The following is a 20184-nucleotide window of genomic DNA, read 5'->3' as shown; positions in this document are numbered from 1 at the left end:
AAGGTTTATCTCAAGGCACAGGATTTTCCTTTAAACTTATTCATGTCACAGATCCTTGTTCTTATGTCTTACTGCTAATTTCCTCCCTAAAAATGATCCTATTGTCCTGCCACTCCCTTATCTTTAAGATGGTAAAGATAATTATCTATAAATACTAAGGGAACTCAGAGGCCGGTGCCGGCGTGGGTCCTCTGTAAGCTGAGCGCCGGTCCCCTGGGCCCCCGCTTTTCTTTCTCTATACTTTGTCTCTGTGTCTTATTTCTTTTCTCAAGTCTCTCGTTCCACCTAACGAGAAACACCCACAGGTGTGGAGGGGCAGGCCACCCCTTCATCTGGTGCCCAACGTGGAAGCTTTTCTCTAAGGTGAAGGTACGCTGGAGCGTGGTCATTGAGGACAAGTCGACGAGAGACTCCCGAGTACGTCTACAGTCAGCCTTGCGGTAAGCTTGTGCGCTCGGAAGAACCTAGGGTAACAATGGGGCAAACTAAGAGTAAATATGCCTCCTATCGCAGCTTTATTAAAATTCTCTTAAAAAGAGGGGGAGTTAAAGTCTCTACCAAAAATCTAATTACGCTGTTTCAAACAATAGAGCAGTTTTGTCCATGGTTTCCGGAACAGGGAACTTTAGATCTAAAAGATTGGGAAAAAATTGGCAAAGAATTAAAACAAGCAAGCAGGGAAGGTAAAATCATTCCGCTCACAGTATGGAATGATTGGGTCATTATTAAAGTAGCTTTAGAACCGTTGCAAACAGAAGAAGATAGCGTTCCAATTTCTGATGTCCCTAAAAGCTGTGCAGTAGATTGTGAAAAAGAGGCAAGGATAGAATCCTGGAAAGGAAAGGAAAGTTCACACTGTGAATGTGTATCAGAGCCGGCTATGGCTCGGTCAACGCAAAATGTTGACGATAATCAATTACAGGAGGTAGTATATCCTGAAACGTTAAAATTAGAAGAAAAAAATCCAGAATTAGCAGAGCCATCAGAGTCTAAACCACGATGGCCAACTGCTCTTCCAGCAGCTCAAATGCCTGTAACTTTACAACCTCAAATGCAGGTTAAACAAGTACAAACTGCAAAAGAAGATCAAATAGAAAAAGATAGAGTTTCTGTCATGGCAATGCCATTCCAAATGCAGTGTCCACAATATCAGCCGGTAGAAGATAAGACCCAGCCGCCAGTAGCCTATCAATACTGGCTGCCAGCCGAACTGTGGTATCGGTTGCCCCCAGAAAATCCGTGTGGACAGCCAGGAACATTTCTAGCGCCACAGGGCAGGGTACCATATCCTCAAGCGCCCACCATGAGACTTAATCCTACAGCACTGCCTAGTACACAGGGTAGTGCGTTACATAAAATTATTGATGAGGCAAGAAAACAAGGAGATATTGAGGCGTGGCAATTCCCAGTAATATTAGAAGCAAGACCACCTGGAGAAGGGGCCCAAGAGGGAGAGCTTCCCGTAGCTGAAGCCAGATATAAGTCCTTTTCTATAAAAATGCTAAAAGAAATGAAAGAAGGAGTAAAACAGTATGGACCCAACTCTCCTTACATGAGAACATTATTAGATTCCATTGCTCATGGACATAGACTCATTCCTTATGATTGGGAGATTCTGGCAAAATCCTCACTCTCACCCTCTCAATTTTTACAATTTAAGACTTGGTGGATTGATGGGGCACAAGTACAGGTCCGAAAAAATAGGACTGCCAATCCTCCAATTGACATAGATGCAGATCAACTATTAGGAATAGGTCAAAATTGGAGCACTGTTGACCAACAAGTAATAATGCCAAATGAGGCCATTGAGCAAATCAGGGCTATCTGCCTTAGGGCCTGGGAGAAAATCCAAGACCCAGGAACCGCCTGCCCCTCCTTTAATACAATAAGACAAGGCTCTAAAGAGCCCTACCCTGATTTTGTAGCAAGACTTCAAGATGCTGCTCAAAAGTCAATTACCGATGAGAATGCCCGTAAGGTCATAGTGGAGTTGATGGCATATGAAAACGCCAATCCTGATTGTCAATCAGCCATTAAGCCATTAAAAGGAAGGGTTCCCGCAGGATCAGATGTAATCTCAGAGTACGTTAAAGCCTGCGATGGAATTGGAGGAGCTATACATAAAGCTATGCTTATGGCTCAAGCAATCACAGGAGTCGCTTTAGGAGGACAGGTTAGAACATTTGGGGGAAGATGTTATAATTGTGGTCAAATTGGTCATCTAAAAAAGAATTGCCTAGTCTCAAATAAACAAAATGTAACTACTCAAGCTACTACAAGAACAGATAAAGAGCCACCTGGCCTATGTCCAAGATGTAAAAAGGGAAAACATTGGGCTAATCAATGTCGTTCTAAATTTGATAAAAATGGGCAACCACTGTCGGGAAACGAGAGGAGGGGCCAGCCTCAGGCCCCGCAACAAACTGGGGCATTCCAAATTCAGCCCTTTGTTCCTCAGGGTTTTCAGGAACAACAACCCCCACTGCCACAAGTGTCTCAGGGAATAAGCCAGTTATCACAATACAGCAATTATCCCCCGCCACAAGCGGCAGTGCAGCAGTAGATTTATGCACCATACAAGCAGTCTCTCTGCTTCCAGGGGAGCCTCCACAAAAAATCCCCACAGGGGTATATGGCCCATTGCCTAAGGGGACTGTAGGACTAATCTTAGGAAGATCAAGTTTAAATCTAAAAGGAGTTCAAATTCATACTGGTGTGGTTGATTCAGACTTTAAAGGCGAAATTCAATTGGTTATTAGTTCCTCAATTCCTTGGAGTGCCAGTCCAGGAGACAGGATTGCTCAATTATTACTCCTACCTTATATTAAAGTTGGAAACAGTGAGATAAAAAGAACAGGAGGGTTCGGAAGCACTGATCCAACAGGAAAGGCTGCATATTGGGCAAATCTGGTCTCTGAGAGCAGACCTGTGTGTAAGGCCATCATTCAAGGAAAAGAGTTTGAAGGGTTGGTAGACACTGGAGCAGATGTCTCTGTCATTGCTTTAAATCAGTGGCCAAAAAATTGGCCTAAACAAAAGGCTGTTACAAGACTTGTCGGCGCAGGCACAGCTTCAGAAGTGTACGAAAGTACAATGATTTTACATTGTTTAGGACCAGATAATCAAGAAAGTACTTCCCATGTTAAAAAACATTTATTATCTTGTTTTGCTGTAATGGGAGTTCCAGAAAAAATTAAAACTGACAATGGACCAGGTTATTGTAGTAAAGCTTTCCAAAAATTCTTAAATCAGTGGAATATTACACATACAACAGGAATTCCTTATAATTCCCAAGGACAGGCCATAGTTGAAAGAACTAATAGAACACTCGAAACTCAGTTAGTTAAACAAAAAAAAGGGGGAGACAGTAAGGAGTGTACCACTCCTCAGATGCAGCTTAATCTAGCACTCTATACTTTAAATTTTTTAAACATTTATAGAAATCAGACTACTACTTCTGCAGAACAACATCTTACTGGTAAAAAGAACAGTCCACAGGAAGGAAAACTGATTTGGTGGAAAGACAACAAAAATAAGACATGGGAAATAGGGAAGGTGATAACCTGGGGAAGAGGTTTTGCTTGTGTTTCACCAGGAGAAAATCAGCTTCCTGTTTGGATACCCACTAGACATTTGAAGTTCTACAATGAACCCATCGGAGATGCAAAGAAAAGCGCCTCCACGGAGACGGAAACACTGCAATCGAGCACCATTGACTAACGAACAAGCCTTCATCACCATGGCACATTTATATAGAGGAAAAGGGAGGGAGAACGTTGCGGGAAGTCAGGGACCTTGAACGCAGGGACTGGCTGAAGCCACGGCAGAAAAACATAAAATGTGAAGATTTCATGGACATTTATTAGTTCTCCAAAATTAATACTTTTGTAATTTCTTATGTCTGTCTTTACTTTAATCTTTTAATTCTATCATCTTCTTTGTAAACTGAGGAGGATATATGTCACCTCAGGACCCTGTGATGATTGCCTTAACTGCACAAATTGTTTGTGGAGCATGTGTGTTTGAACAATATGAAATCAGGGCATCTTGGAGAAAGAACAGGATAACAGCAATGTTCAGGGAACAAGGGAGGCAACCTTGAACTGGCCGCCGGTGAGCCGGACGGAACAGAGCCATATTTCTTCTCTTTTCATTATGCAAATAGGAGAAATATCGCTGAATTCTTTTTCTCAGCAAGGAACACCCCTGAGAAAGAGAATGCGCTCTGAGGGTAGGCCTATAAACGACCCCCTTGGAGGCGTGCCGCCTTTTACGGTTGAAGCCGAAGGGATGAAATAAGCCCCGGCCTCCTGTAGTGCTCCCAGGCTTATTAGGACGAGGAAATTCCCACCTAATAAATTTTGGTCAGACAGGTTGTCTGCTCTCAAACCCTGTTTTCTGACAAGATGTTATCCATGACTATGCATGCCCAAAAATTTTAATTTTAACACCATCCTGTGATCTCATCCTGCCTCCACTTGCTTTGTGATATTCTATTACTTTGTGAAGTATGTAATCTCGGTGTCATGATGACAATGGTGGTTTTGTTGAAAAGAAAAGGGGGAAATGTGGGGAAAAGAAAGAGATCAGCCTGTTACTGTGTCTATATAGAAAGAAGTAGACGTAAGAGACTCCATTTTGTTCTGTATTTGAGATGCTGTTAATCTGTGACCCTACCCCCAACCTTGTCCTTGCAAGAGACATGTGCTGTGGTAACTCAAGGTTTAATGGATTTTGGGCGTGCAGGGTGTGACTTTGTTCCTAGAAAAGCTAGGTATTGTCCAAGGTTTATCCCCATGTGATAGGATGAAACAATGTTGCTAAAAGGTTTATCTCAAGGCACAGGATTTTCCTTTAAACTTATTCATGTCACAGATCCTTGTTCTTATGTCTTACTGCTAATTTCCTCCCTAAAAATGATCCTATTGTCCTGCCACTCCCTTATCTTTAAGATGGTAAAGATAATTATCTATAAATACTAAGGGAACTCAGAGGCCGGTGCCGGCGTGGGTCCTCTGTAAGCTGAGCGCCGGTCCCCTGGGCCCCCGCTTTTCTTTCTCTATACTTTGTCTCTGTGTCTTATTTCTTTTCTCAAGTCTCTCGTTCCACCTAACGAGAAACACCCACAGGTGTGGAGGGGCAGGCCACCCCTTCACTGGAGTACAGTAGCGCGATCTCGGCTCACTGCAACCTCCACCTCCCGGGTTCAAGCGATTCTCCTGCCTCAGTCTCCTGAGTATCTGGGACTACAGGTGCGCACCACCATGCCTGGCTAACTTTTGTATTTTTTTTTTTTTTAGTAGAGACAGGGTTTCACCATGTTGGTCAGGCTGGTCTCGAATTTGTGACCTCGTTATCCGCCCACCTCGGCCTCCCAAAGTGCTGGGATTACAGGCGTAAACCACTGCGCCCAGCCAAGGAATCTTTACTGAGGACCTCCTTTGTACCAAGCACGGAGCTACATGCTGGGAATAAGGCAGTGGAAAAAGTCTTGGATCTGTGGTAACTTACATTGAATTGAAGATGACAGACAAAAAAATCAATAAAATATAATACAATGTCAGGCACTAATAAGTGCTGTGAACACCATGAAGCAGGGTAAGGGGTAAGGGAATGGGATAGAAAGTGCTCCCAGGGGTGCATGATGCTGTATTAATTTATTATTATTATTATTATTTATAGAGTCTTGCTCTGTTGCCCAGGCTGGAGTGCAGTAGTGTGATCATGGCTCACTGCAGCCTTGACCTCCTGGGCTTAAGTGATCCTCCCACCGCAGCCTCATGAGTAGCTGGGACTGCAGGTTCATGCCACCATGTCTGGCTAATTTTTTTTTTTTTTGTAGAGACGAGGTTTCACTGTGTTATCTGGGCTGGTCTCAATCTCCAGGCCTCAAGCAATCCTCCTGCCTCTGCCTCCCAAAGTGCTGGGATTATAGGCAAGAGCCACTGTGCCTGGCTGTGGTACTATATTTAATCCAGTGATGAGGAAAAGCCTCCTTGTGGCGGTGATGTTTGTGCAGATATAAATGATGTAAAGGAGCAGTCATACAAATATCGGGAGGGAGAGTGTCCAGGAAAAGAAAAGAGAGTGCAAAGGCCCTGAGGTAGAAAGGAATTGGGTTTTTATATCAAATTCAGAAAGGAGGTCAGAGTGGGTGGAGCAGAGTGAGCAAGGGAAGGAGTGGTAAGGGATGAAGACAGAGAGGCGGGGAGAAACAAGGCCAGGTAGGCTTCATAGGCCGTGGGAAGGTCTTTGTATTTTGTTCCACATGTGATCAGGAGCCATCAGAGGGTTTTGAGCAGGTAAATGATATCATCTGGTAATTTTAAAGATCACTCTGGTTTCTGCATAGAGGGCAGACCACATCAGTAAAAAATAGAAGCAGAAAATTCAATTAAGGGACAAACGAAGGGACAATGGAATCGTGGGAGCTTGGATTAGGGTAGAGGAGAGGGCCAAGAATAGAGTCCAGAGGCTCTCTAATATTTAAGGGTCTGGAAAAGGAATAGGAGCTGTCAGTGAAGACTGAGAAGGAGCAGCAATTAAGGAACTAGGGAATGCTTTCTTTCTTTTCTTTTTTGTTTTTGAGACAGGGTCTCCCTCTGTTGCCTAGGCTGGAGTGCAGCGGGGTTATCACGGCTCACTGCAGCCTCGACTTTCCAGGTTCAAGTGATCCTCCTACCTCATCCTCCCAAATAGCTGGGACCACAGGTGAGTGCCATTATGCCCAGATAATTTTTCAATTTTTTGTAGAGACGGGGACTCCTTATGTTGCCCAGGCTGATCTCAAACTCTTGGACTCAAGTGATCCTTCTGCCTCAGCCTCCCAAAGTGCTGGGATTACAGATGTGAACCACTGCACCTGGCAGGATAATTTTTTTTCTTCTCTTTTCTTTTTTTTTCCCGACAATTTTAAATCCAAGCAGTACACCTGGTTGGTTGTTACATGATTACATTGCATACTGGTGGGGATTGGGCTTCTAGTGGTGTACCTATTACCTAAATAGTGAACATGGTACCCAATAGGTAATTTATTATTATTATTTTTTGAGACGGAGCCTTGCTCTATTGCCCAGGCTGGAGTGCAGTGGCTCTATCTCTGCTCACCACAACCTCCTCCTCACCCCAGGTTAAAGTGATTCTCCTGCCTCAGCCTCCTGAGTAGCTGCAACTACAGGTGCACGCCACCATGTCAGGCTAATTTTCGTGTTTTTAGTAGAGACGGGGGTTTTGCCATGTTGGCCAGGCTGGTCTCGAACTCCTGACCTCAGGTGATCTGCCCGCCTCTGCCTCCCAAAGTGCTGGGATTACAGGCATGAGTCACTGTGCCAGGCCTTTTTTTTTTTTTTTTTTTTTTTTCCATGACGGGGTCTCACTCTGTAACCCGGGCTGGAGTGCAGTGGTGTGACCCCAGCTCACTGCAACCTCTGCCTCCCTGGTTCAAGTGATCCTTCCACTTCAGATTCTCAAGTAGCTGGAACCACAGGTACATAACACCATGCCCAGCTAATTTTTTGTATCTTTGGTAGAGACCAGGCTTGTCTCGAACTGCTGAGCTCTAGTGATCCGCCTGCCTCGGCCTCCCAAAATGCTGGGATGGCATGAGCCATCACACCCAGCCAAGTATTTGGTTTTCTGTGTTTGAGTTAGTTTACTTAGGATAATGACCTCCAGCTTCATCCACGTTGGTGCAAGGGACATGATTTCTTTTTTTTTTTTTTTTTTTGAGATGAAGTTTTGCTCTTGTGGCTCAGGCTGGAGTGCAATGGCACGATCTTGGCTCACTGCAACCTCCGCCTCCTGGGTTCAAGTGATTCTCCTGCCTCAACCTCCCGAGTAGTTGGGATTACAGGCATGTGCCACCACGCCTGGCTAATTTTTGTGTTTTTAGTAGAGATGGGTTTTCACCACATTGGCCAGACTGGTCTCAAACTCCTAACCTCAGGTGATCTGCCCACCTCGGCCTCCCAAAGTGGTGGGATAACAGGCGTGAGCTACCGCGACTGGCCAATTTCATTCTTTTCTATGACTGTGAAATAATTCTTTCTTGTGTCCTCCAATTGCAAGGAGTTTAACAGCACGTCTGACCGCTACTCACTAGACACTAGGAGCACCTCCTCAGTCTTGTTGACCAAAACAACTCTAGACATTGCCAGATGTTCCTGGGAGTGGGATGGGAGGATCACCCACTCTTGAAAACCACTGGTCAAGATGTCCCACGGGAGATACTTGGCAAGACAATGCACAGGTCAGACCCCCATGACAGAGAACTATCTGACCCAAAATGTCAATAATCCCCGAAACTGAGAAACCCTAGTTTAGACTCTAGTTGAGAACTTGTTCCTGGAACCAAGCCAGGTTCGGCTGCATTTTCTCGTGGCCCAATAATGAGAAGCAGACAAACTAGAAGAGAAGGGAATTTATTGCTGGGAGAAGATACAGAGAAGGTCGGAGATAATTCCACCAGACCAATTAAAAGTGTTAGAATTTTCTTTTTTTCTTCTTTTTTTTTTTTTTTTTTTTGAGATGGAGTCTTGCTCTGTCGCCAGGCTAGAGGGTAGTGGCACGATCTCAGCTCACCACAACCTCCGCCTCCCAGGTTTAAATGATTCTCCTGCCTCAGGCTCCCGAGTAGCTGGGACTACAGGCACCCGCCACCATACCCAGCTAATTTTTGTATTTTTATTAGAGACAGGGTTTCACCATGTTGGCCAGGATGGTCTCGATCTCTTGACTTTGTGATCCACCCGCCTCGGACTCCCAAAGTACTGGAATTACAGGTGTGAGCCACTGCACCCGGCCAGTGTTACTATTTTCTTAGTGCTTATATAGGTTTAGGTTATGTGCCTACATGCAGTATGGCATTCACCTAAGTCTAATGGTAACTAATTGTGTTTCAACTAGAAGATCAGAGGCAAAAAAGTTCTTGCTAAGTCTGATTAACGTGTGAGGGTCCCAATACCTTCAAGGCCTGTCTACTGTGGTACTGGAGTGATTATTTCTATCTTATCTCCTTTACAGCTTGGTGCGGAGAGCTGCCTTAGATTCTCCAATGAATCTATTCAAACAGCTGCCTCTGTTACCTTGACTTGTCTCAGATATCATCGACCCGAGACAGGTCCTGGCACTAGGAATGTAAGACTGTCTCTACTATTTTGACTTGCTCTAACAAGGGAAAAGCCCATAGCAAGCCTCCTACTGACCATGTGTTTCATTTCTAGCTTTGATGTTTGGGCACTGATTTCCCTAGGTTTAACTATTTGCTCAATGTTAAGGCAATGCTGTGGAAATTTATCTGTGTAACTGGGGTGCTATGCAGGCCTGTCTGTGTGACTGTCAGGGAGAATTGTGCCTGCCACAAACTGACCCTCAACCATTGGGTTTAGAAACTTGGAGGTCATTTGTGACTCTGACATGTGGTTTAAGTAGAGTGGTGGGGATGAGAGCCTGATTGAGGGAAATTCAAGAGTGAATGAGATGTGAGAAAGTGGAGGCAGTGAGAAGTTTTGTTAAGTGGAGAGAGAAGCGGAACACTGAGGGAGTGAGCTGGGTCAGGGGAGAGTTTTTAAATTTAAAAATGAATGCATTATTTTATACATGTAAAATTATAATTTATATGCACAAATATATATGTATTACAAAGCATAATTATGTGAACAGCAGGCAGCTTAAGAAGTAAAATCTTCCCAGCAGGGCGAGGTGGCTCACACCTGTAATCCCAGCACTTTGGGAGGCCCAGTTGGGTGGATCACCTAAGGTCAGGAGTTGGAGACCAGCCTGTCTAACATGGCGAAATCCTGTCTCTACTAAAACATTAGCCAGGTGTGGTGGTGCATGCCTATAATCCCAGCTACTTGGGAGGCTGAGGCAGGAGAATCGCTTGAACTTGGAGGTTGCAGTGAGCTGAGACTGTGCCACTACACTCCAGCCTGGGCGACAAAGCGAGACTCTATCTCAAAAAAAAAAAAAAAAAAAAAGCAAAAAACAAGAAGTAAAATCTTCCCCAGTATAGTTGAGGCTCCCTGAATTTCCCTTTCCAGATTTCTTTTCTGCCAAAGGGTAAGCACTATTCTCTGAATATTGTGCTTTTACTACATAGGTGAGTAGCGAAAGAGTTTTTTTCTTTCTTTTCAGAGATGAAGTATATTATAGCATGTTTGTATAATGATGGGAGTGTTGCAGTAAAGAGGGGTAAACTGATTAAGCGAGAGAGAGAGATAGGGGATAATTTCAGAGTAACATCTCTGAGCAGGTGAGAGGGAACAGGATCCTGGGGTACAGATGAGGTGGCAGGTGGGAGCCCAGCTTCTCTGCAGTAGAGTTGCATGTAGACTGGTGAATTTGGGATGGGACCGTGAGGAAGTTCCTTTCTGAAAGTTTCTGTTTTCTCACTGAAATAGGAAGAAAGGTCATCATCTTGTGAAGTTGTGGTCTCAGATTTGGGGAATGTGAACCGAGTAGGGAAAGGCGAGCTGATATGCCACACTGAGGGCCCGCAGGAAGCAAGACCAGTCAGTATAACAGTGTGTTTCTCCCCAGCTGCTGAATGCAGGTGTGGAGCAGGCAGAGTGGGATTTGACCAGGGATAAAATGTGTCAGAGGAAGGGAGGCCAAGAGTGCAGGGTGAGGGCTGAGAGGCGATTACCGTGTTGAACCTTGGAATCTAAACTGGGTAATGAGGAAGTGAAAAATTGAGATCAAACAACAATAAAAAGTAATAGAGTCAGTGGATGGGAGGCCCAGAGCGGGTTGAAGAATTTTTGGGATAGGGGTACGGGGGAGCAACATGAAAAGACTGGGGATGAGATTTTAGAAGGGCAGCAGGTATTGGTGGCAACCAAGTTGAAGGTATGGCATGGGGAGAGAGGGAAGCAGGGAGAAATAAATCACTGCAAGAGAAGGGCAGGGTACTAGAGAATCTGCATGAACATTGAAAACATAAAAATAATAAAATGGGGCCAGGCACTGTAGCTCACGCCTATAATCCCAGCACTTTACGAGGCTGAAGCAGGTCGATTGTGTGAATTCAGGAGTTTGAGACCGGCCTGGGCAACATAGTGGGACCTCGTCTCTATTAAAAATCAAAGGCCAGAGGCCAGGCCCAGTGGCTCATGCCTGTAATTCCAGCACTTTGGGAGGCCGAGGCAGGTGGATCATGAGGTCAGGAGTTCGAGACCAGCCTGGCCAACGTGGTGAAACCCAATTTCTACTAAAAATACAAAAAATTAGCCGGGCATGGTGGCACACGCCTGTAATCCCAGCTACTAAGGAGGCTGAGGCAGGAGAATTGCTTGAACCTGGGAGGTTCAAGGTTGAACCTAGGTTGCAGTGAGCTGAGATGGCACCATTGCACTCCAGCTTGGGCAACAAGAGCAAAATTCCGTCTCAAAAAAAAAACAAAAACAAATAAACAAAAAAAACAGGCCAGGGCGGTGGCTCACACCTATAATCCCAGCACTTTGGGAGGCTGAGGCAGGCGGATCACCAGGTCAGGATATTGAGACCATCCTGGCTAACACGGTGAAACCCCGTCTCTACTAAAAATACAAAAACAAAATTAGCTGGGCGTGGTGGCGGGAGCTTGTAGTCCTAGCTACTTGGGAGGCTGAGGCTGGAGGTGGGAGAATGGCATGAACCCAGGAGGCAGAGCTTGCAGTCAGCCGAGATCGCACCACTGCACTCCAGCCTAGGCGACAGAGCAACGCTCTGTCTCAAAAAAAAAAAATTTATCTGGGCATGGTGGCAGGCACCTGTAATCCCAGCTGCTTGGAGGCTGAGGCAGAGAATTGCTTGAATCCAGGAGGCAGAGGTTGCAGTGAGCTGAGATTGTGCCACTGCACTCCAGTCTGGGTGACAGAGAGAAACACCGTCTCAAAAAAATACAAAATAAAAATCAAAAAAATTAGCCGGGAGGATCACTTGAGCCTGGGAGATCGAAGCTCAGTGAGCTATGATCTTGCCGCTGCACTCCAGCCTGGGTGACAGAGCAAGACCCTGCCTCAGAAGAAAAAAGAAAAAGAGGCTGGGCTCGATGGCTCACGCGTGTAATCCCAGCACTTTGGGAGGCCAAAGATCAGGAGTTCATAACCCGCCTGGCCAACGTGGTGAAACCATGTCTCTCCTCAAAATACAAAAATGAGCTGGGTGTGGTGGCGGGCGCCTGTAATCCTAGCTACTAAGGCTGAGGCAGGAGAATCAATTGAACCCAGGAGGCGGAGCTTGCAGTGAGCCGAGATTGCGCCACTGCACTCCAGCCTGGGCAACAAGAACAAAAATTCTGTCTCAAAAATAAATAAATAAATAAATAATAAAAATAAGAAAATGAAATGAGGTGGAAGTAGAGTGATCAGGTGCTGAATCTTCCATTGTTGAGGGGAATGATGACCCAGAATCTAATCATGGGGGAATGAGAGCACCCATACAGATGTTATAGGAAGGCAGAGCCTCTCCTAGAGGATGGAGTCTCTGTCAATAGAGCTGCCAGAGCCAAGGGTATCACCTGCAGAGGGAGGTGAGTCAGTAGGAAGAGGATCACACTGTAACATTTTATTTCCTCTTGAGGGAAGAGTTGGGTGAGGTTGAGAGATCTGAGATTAAGAAACAAACATTCCTAAGGAAAAGCAAAAGAAAGCTAAGTCATTTTTTATTCATCTCTCTCTCTGCCTAATTCCTTTCAATTCAATTGAGTTCAAAGATTGGTAGAAGAGGTTTTATCTGATGAGGATGGGAAAAACAGAGATAAGCCAGATTTGACTCCTGCCTTCAAGTAGCTCACAAGGTAAACTGTATAGGTCCAGATATCAGGTGGGAAGAGATGAGAAAATATGCAGATAACATGAATCTTAGATCTAGATACTTTTCTCCTAAAGAAAATTGCTTGGATTGAAGTCATTTTTTGGCCTTTCCACTCTCCCTGGGTGGTCCTTAAAGTGCCTGTAAACCTGTGATTCCCAACCTTGGCTGCCCTTTGGAATCACCTGGTCATGTCTTAAATACTGATGCCTGAGTTCCACCCCCAGAGATTCTTTTTTGTTTGTTTTTGAGATAGGATCTCACTCTGTTGCCCGGGCTAGACACAGTGGTGTGATCACTGCAGCCTCTGCCCCGCAGGCCCAAGCAATCCTCCTGCCTCACCCTCCCAAGTAGCTAAGACTACAGGCGAGCCATGGGACTTGGATAATTTTTTTTTTTTTTTTTTTGAGATCGAGTGCCTCTCTGTCACGCAGGCTGGAGTGCAGTGGTGCGATCTGGGCTCACTGCAACCTCTGCCTCATAGGTTCAAGTGATTCTCCTGCCTCAGCCTCCTGAATAGCTGGGATTACAGGCACATGCCACCACACCTGGCTGATTTTTGTAGTTTTAGTGGAGACGGGGTTTCACCATGTTGGCCAGGCTGGTCTTGAACGCCTGACCTCAGTTGATCCACTCACCTCAGCCTCCCAAAGTGCTGAGATTATACGTGTGAGCCACCGCGCCCGGCCTAGGCTAATTTTTAAACTTTTTTGTAGAGATGGGGTCTCACCATATTGTCCAGGCTAGTCTCGAACTCCTGGGCTCAAACGATCCTCCTGCCTCGACTTCCCAGAGTGCTGAGATTACAGGTGTGAGCCACTTGCACTGGGCCCAGAGATTCTGATTTAATTGTTTTAGGATGCGACATGGGCTTTCAGATATTTCAGTGCTGCCCAGTGGATTCTAATGTGTAACCTGGGGTAAGAACCATTGCTCCAAGGAATGCATGAAGCTCTGTTTGGAAACCCACTACTTTAATCTAGCCAAGAGGAAAGAGAGACGCCTTTTTGCTACAGTGAGGGATGAATTGATCCGGGCCTTGAAATATATTATAGATAAAATTTGACCAAGTAGACAGGCAGATGTGAGGAGGTGGAGAACATCATGAGCAAGAGCCTAGATGTGGTCTAAAGCCTCTGAAACTTGTGACAAGCTGCAAACAATTTGGTTTATAATAGGCAGAGTTTTGGGAAGGAGGTCTAAGATTTGGGAACAGCTGGGCAAATACCTGGAGGTGGGAATGATGAGTAATTCAGTATGGTTAGAAATTAGAATGAGCAGAGAAGCTGGACAATTTTAAATTATGGAAGCTGTTAAAGGCCAGATTAAAATTTTGTAAATAATTGAGTAGGCAATAGGGAACCCTGAAGGGCTTTTGAGCAGTGGAGTTACATAAGTGTGTTTAGGGAGGCTGATCTGACAATAGTGTGGAGGGAGACTTGAGGTAGGGAGAGGTAGGAAGTAGAGAGACCTGTTGGGAAAGCTGATGCAATAATCCTAACGAGGTAATTTTTCCAGCAAGGGCTGGGGAAAAATTACAGATTCAAAAGACATTGTGGTGGCATAACTGACTGGGCTTGAGAGCACACCAAAAATAAGGCAGGAGGGAGAGGGAGGAGGCAGCAAATTTCCAGATAAGGAAGAGTGATTGGGAAAACGGTCTACTAAGAGAGACAGGGAAGCAGGTTTTCTGTGGCATTTCATCAGTTCGTTTTGGAATGTGTTGATTTTAGAGGACCAACAAGCATCGTCCATGTAGCTATGATCTGCAGGCACTGGAAAGAACGTCTGCATGTAAAATACAGGTTGGAAAAGCATTTGATCAGCTGAGTCGAGTGAATGAGCTTTTCAAAGGAAAGTCTCAGAGAAGGGAAAAAAATCAGAGATGGACACTTAGCTGAAGGGAGGAGAAAAAGCAGGGAGGGAAGGTAGAGGCGGAATGGTTAGAGGTCTGTGTGGAGGTGGGGTGAAGGGAGGTCATATGTTTCTGAACCTGGGTGTGTGGGGAATTCAGGGTAAAGGGACAAACGGGAGGGTTTAGAGAGGCAGAGTACTGTGAAAATGCCATTGATTTGGGATCTGGGTAATTGGTTGCCATTTGAGAGAGAGATTTCAAGAGAATAGGGTGTGGATGCATATTTCAGTAAGTCAAGAAATAGTGGATATGAAAAAGAGACATATACAGACATATCTCTGATAGCAATATTCCTGGCCCCCCCCGCCCCCAGCTTTTTGGGATGGAATTTCACTCTTGTTGCCCAGACTGGAGTGCAATGGCGTAATCTCGGCTCACTGCAACCTCTGCCTCCCGAATTCAAACGATTCTCCTGCCTCAGCCTTCCAAGTAGCTGGGACTGCAGGTGCCCGTCACCACGCCCGGCTAATTTTTTATTTTTAGTAGAGACAGGGTTTCACCATGTTGGCCAGGCTGGTCTCGAACTCCTGACCTCAAGTGATCCACCTGCCTCGGCCTCCCAAAGTGCTGGGATTACAGGTGTTAGCCACCGCACCCAGCCACGAATTCTGTTTTTCAAGAAGTTTGGTAAGGTACACACATTAAATCCAAAACATCCAAGGGAGAACCCATGATATTCATGCCTCACCCTACCCTCCTCCCACATCTCCTATCACGTCTCCTATCTCAGTGCATAGCTAACCTTCTAGATTGTAAGCTCCATGAGGTCAGGGGTCACACCTGCTGTCTGGATGGACATCTCAATCAGCATCCAGCATGGAGTCTGCATGTTGCATACATGCATAAATTCAGGATAGGACCCTGTCCTGTGGGTGTACAACCAAAGACCCAAGCCCACTGCTGGCGCCATACCTTAATCACCACTCCCCTCACAAAAGAGGCCTCTTGGTTGATCTCAGGGTAGGAGAAGGCAACTAGTCCCAGGGAGACTTGAGAGGCCATTGACCTCCTCCCTGTGCTCCCACAGCAATCTGCTCTCTTTGCCTTTCCTATACCCCCTACAGTCCAGCATGTGGGGCTCTAATCCAAGTTGTCTGCCACCCTCCAGCCCACAGTCAGGAACAGCTATGGGCAGCTGGCATCTTTTCCTGGCCCCCATCACTCTATCCTTGACCATCTTCTTCACCATGGTCTGCCCTCTCTGTCATCTTGCCTTCCTGGAGTTCTGGGGATAGCAGGGAATGGAAAAGGGGTACTGGGGAAATAAAGCCTCACTGAGAAAATAAAGCCTTACTGAGAATGGACCCTAAGGTCTTCCCTGGTGGGTTCCCAGGGAGCTCCCCTCCATCCCCCATATTCATATGTCTCTCTGGCGATCTGGGAATCTGTCTCCCTCACGTTAGTCTCTGTCGGGTTTTCTTTTTTTTTCCCCTGGAAGAGGAGAGGAAGGGAAGTGAAAGGGGGAACCAAAAGCGGGGAGGGTCTTTGCGGGGCCGCAGTCTTTGGAATTGCGGGCAATAAATCAACTAAGTCTCTTTAATATTGTCTTTCAGAAGTTCACACACACTCACACACAGATCAGAACAAGGCGGGGGCCGCCGAGGGGAGCAGGGAGCGGGGACTTGGGAGGTCCCATAGCCTGGATTCCCTTCTGCCCGGCTGCCCAGGGGCTGGGATGGGTGGAAGAGAGTATTTACAGAGCGTTTACAGGCAGGTTTCTTATCCCAGGGAGAAGGATCCTACACCAGGAACTTCCCAAATGTCCTTAAAAAAAAAACAAAAGGAAAGGTTCTGGGATTAGCAAGAAAATAGGCAGAGACCTGGGTGGAGGGACGAAAATGTACTTGGAAAAAACCGCAGTGTGGGGGCGCTACTACCCCAGGGCTCGGTCCTTTTGCAGTAAGAAAGGGAGGAGTCTGTCCGTCTGTGAGCGAGGCCTGGAGCCACAAACCCAATCACTGGACTGAATCACCCCGCGGAGAAGAAAAGAAGGCGGAGCCTGCCGACCTGGAGGCGGGGTTTTGTCTGAGTTGGGGCGGAGCTTATAGAGGAGGCTGGGTTTTAGGGACAAAACCGAGGTTGCTCGGCTGGGGGCGCTACACTTTGAGGGTGAGGGGACCTGGAGCGACTGAGGGTCCGGCGTTTGGCCGGAATCCCGGAAAGCGGCGTCCCTGGGACTGTGGGTTTTGGAGGGGTTCCTGAGGAACTGGATTCGGAGCTTGCTCGCAAGGCGAGACGTTCCGTGGAGGCGGAGTTTACGATGTATCCAAGTCTGACGGCCCCAGAAGCAGGTGTGCAGGGCGCCCATTGGGTCCGCGGTATGACTGCAGAAAGAGCCTGGGAGGTCGAGGGGCGCAGAGTGGGGCCGGACCGGGGGCGTTTTTAGGGATCCCAGTAGTTCTCGTGGTGCTGCGCGGCGATGATGATGACTACGGTGAGGATGGTACAGAGCACCATAGCCGCGATGCCCACGGCCAGGGAGATGAAGGAGAAGTTCCGGGCCTCGCGTGAAGCGATCTCGGCCGACACCATGTCTCCGCGGGCCAAGGCCGTGCGCACCTACGGGGGAGGGGTGGGGGAAGGAGGTCAAAGAGCTGCAGCCTCGTTCGAACGTCTCAGCCTTTCTCTGAGATGGCCCCAGAACGCCCAGAACTCCCTGCCCCCGTCCCCAAACCGAGTATACCCCTGCCCCTTACCTGCACTGCCTTGAAGATGGCAATGATGCCAGTAGGCCAGAAGCAACAGATGGTGGTCAGCACCGCGATGGGCATGTAGTCGTGTGGCGGGCGCCTCGGCTCCAGCAGGGCCAGCCCTGGGCCCTGGGGCGGCGGGGGGAGAGTGGAGGTCACGCCTGTCCCCCCTGGGGTCCCGCCTGCATATGGCTGTGGAAGGAAAGTTGGGGGTAAGGGGCATCACTCCGACCCTCTCCCAGCCTACCAGCGTTGGGCGGCTGGCAAAGTGGCTTTAAAAGCACAATTTTTCCTATGGCTTCTCAAAGCACCCACTACCCTTCCAGAACACCCATAAATTCCACCTAAGCCCCTCTCCTCCCTTCCTTGCTTCATTAATCACCATATTCTTGGGCTTTCTACATTCTCTCCCGCAAGGTATGGTCCCACTGGGGCTGTCCTGGCCTCACATCAGACCTTGTTTCTTCCCTCCAGACACCTACCAGGCGTCCCCTACCCACTTAGTCCCACGCTTCTCCCACATCCCTCTTGGTTCCCAGCTTCCATTTTACCCCCGCCAGGCGGTTTCCTACTTTCAGACCTCCTCTGAACCTCTAGGCTCCGATCCCCCTCCCAGGCCCTGACTTTGGGCCCCAGTAGACTCCTACTCCCGGATGTCTCCCTAGTCCCTCCTGTCTCAGGCTCCCTTCTTTTTAGGGCTTGTGCCGGGAACATTACCTATTTCCTGCCCTTGTTCCTCTATCCTACCAGCCCCCTGCGTACCCCCAATTTCAAGTCCTGCGCGCCCCCCTCTTTCCCATGTCCCTGTCTGCCCGGCACTCACCGTGCCCACCGGGTAGACCGGCACGTAAGCAGTGCAGGGCTGCAGCTGCAGGGGGTATCCGGGTGCTACGTAGCCCCCCAGCGGCAGCGTGCCCACAGTTCCCGCGTGCGTGGGCACCACGAAGCCAGGGGCCTGGGCAGTCTGGGCTGGCGCCGGCGGGGGCGGGGCGGCGGCAGCGGGCGGCGGCGGGGGAAGTGGGCCCTCGAAGCGAGTCTCCTGCAGGTAAGGGTCGGGTGGCATGCGGGGCAAGGTAGCGCAGCCGGGTGGGGGTGCCCCGGCAGCAGGGCCGGGAGGGGCGTGGTGGGGGGGTCTCGGCAGCGTGGCGGAGGAGGAGGGACCGCGCTGAGCGGTGGCCGCGGAAGATGCCAGGCCCCCTGCCCCTAAGCGCGGGAGGGTGGCGGTGCCAGACTGATGGTAGTGGTGGTGGTGGTGATGGTGCGAGGAAGGGGCTGCCTGTGGCGGTGGGGCTGGGGGTTCGGCTGGAGGCTGAGGGGCATTGTAGGGCGGTGGAGAAGTGTGAGGGACTGAGTCTGGGAGTCCTGGGGGAGGTGAGTGGAGGAGAGGATAAGGGGAAAGATGACACAGTGATGAGTTGAGAAGGGGTAAGGGGAAACACAGCCGGTCAGGGATGGAGAAAGATAATGGGAGATACACATAGAGAGAGACAGGTGAGAAACCATCTCTAATTTGAGGGGCAAGAGAGGGGCTGTATCTAGGCCATCTGCCCCCGCTCCTTCTTCCTTCCAATCTAGTTTTGAGGTCACAACTCTCGTCTGCTTCTTTTGTGTCTTTTTCATCACCATGCACCCAGCTCTCACCTGCGAGACCCAATCCCCTCTCCTTTGCTATAGCTGCCTTTGGGCTGGCCTATCCGAGCTAGTTCTGTGTGTGCGTATGTGTAGACATGCAACCCTGTGTTAATATGTGCTCAATTCAACAGTTGTATAAACACATGTGGGATGACATGTGTTCCCCTCTGCTATTCCTTCAGTGGGGGGAGGAGTGCCCCAACCTCTATGAGAATCTCAGGACCTCTTTTAGGAAGGATTAAGAAAAGCCCTCTGGATTTTGCTCCCTTGACAACCCCCATCTGGTCATGTCTCCATATTTCTTCACAGGATGTCTCCATGCCAGCCAGTGACTGTCCATCTGTCACTCCCAACGATGCCATCCCTGCAGAACCTGGCTGTACCTTCTTCACCCTCTCAACCTACCCCCCTGCCCATGTTGTTGGCAAGGGTCAGAGGCTGCGACTGGAAAGAGGAAAGGAAGAGAAAGGGGGAGACAGAAAGAGGAGGGGGACTGGGGGAGTGTTGAGAGCTGGAGAGAAGGGAAATGAAATAGAACTACAGCTAAGGAGGGTAAGGGAGGGGGTTGGGGCAAGGGGGAAGGAGAGTCTGGAGACAGTGGAGGGGGTGGGAGGTTTTGTTATTGTTTTTACCTGACTTTTCGGATGACATGCCTGCGGTCTCGCTGGGACAGGGTCCCTGCAGCCGGAGTGGGGGTCCCTGGCCGGTGCTGGAGTCTGGGTGCTGGATGGCGCAGCCGGCAGCAGCGCAGAGATGGAGAGATGAAGGCAGCGGCGGGGGGGCGGGGGGGGGGGCGGGCGGAGGGAGAGCGGGGAGGGGGGGAGCTTAAAGGGACCGAGGCGAGGGAGGGGGAGCGCTTCAGACGTTTCCCACTTGGTCTCTCTGCTCTCGGACCACCTCTCTTCTCCTCTCACCCTGGCATTCAAGCCCCCAGTTTGGGCTCCTTTGGAGTTGTCATGGAAACACGGAGGCTAGACCAGGCGAGGCGGGTGGGACTAAGGAAAGGAAGGAGGGAGAGAGAACTCTCTGGAGTCTCCCCCTCCAAGACTCACTTAGTGATTATTTTGTGGGAGGAAGTGAACAGGTTCTCAGTGGAGTTAATGACCCAGGTGCCTCCAGGGGCACGTTGTCTCCCCGTCTTAGCTCCCTGCAAGG

At 48.4% G+C, this 20184-nt stretch overlaps 1 protein-coding gene and 2 long non-coding RNA genes across 3 annotated transcripts; 2 read left to right on the top strand and 1 right to left on the bottom strand.

The window, feature by feature from the left end:
* Positions 1 to 314: 314 nt before the first annotated feature.
* LOC123567119 (uncharacterized) lies at positions 315 to 5062 on the top strand. Its single transcript, XR_010586455.1, has 2 exons — positions 315 to 440; positions 3441 to 5062. It is a non-coding gene; the product is annotated as an uncharacterized lncRNA (long non-coding RNA).
* Positions 5063 to 8067: 3005 nt separating this feature from the next.
* LOC135970656 (uncharacterized) lies at positions 8068 to 9189 on the top strand. Its single transcript, XR_010586454.2, has 2 exons — positions 8068 to 8248; positions 9022 to 9189. It is a non-coding gene; the product is annotated as an uncharacterized lncRNA (long non-coding RNA).
* A 7040-nt stretch (positions 9190 to 16229) lies between these two features.
* On the bottom strand, positions 16230 to 19792 carry PRRT1 (proline rich transmembrane protein 1). The gene is made up of 4 exons (XM_005553408.4): positions 19662 to 19792; positions 18221 to 18759; positions 17404 to 17589; positions 16230 to 17266 (listed from the first exon to the last, which is right to left on the bottom strand). Exons 1-4 carry the CDS (start codon positions 19678 to 19680, stop codon positions 17090 to 17092), a joined length of 921 nt encoding a protein of 306 aa, XP_005553465.1. The 5' UTR covers positions 19681 to 19792; the 3' UTR covers positions 16230 to 17089.
* Positions 19793 to 20184: the final 392 nt, after the last annotated feature.

The sequence above is a fragment of the Macaca fascicularis genome, chromosome 4, assembly GCF_037993035.2.
Source record: "Macaca fascicularis isolate 582-1 chromosome 4, T2T-MFA8v1.1".
NCBI classification, from domain to species: domain Eukaryota; kingdom Metazoa; phylum Chordata; class Mammalia; order Primates; family Cercopithecidae; genus Macaca; species Macaca fascicularis.
The sequence above is the reverse complement of the archived record's forward strand: the minus strand, read 5'-3'. Positions and strand labels throughout refer to the sequence as shown.

Bases quoted from the DNA above. Each gene is read 5' to 3' on its own strand.
- PRRT1 (XM_005553408.4), bottom strand. The intron at 17,590-18,220 runs GTGAGTGCCGGG...TTCCTTCCACAG, and splicing joins CGGTCTACCCGGTGGGCACG to CCATATGCAGGCGGGACCCC. The intron at 17,267-17,403 runs GTAAGGGGCAGG...CCTCCCCCGTAG, and splicing joins CCATCTTCAAGGCAGTGCAG to GTGCGCACGGCCTTGGCCCG.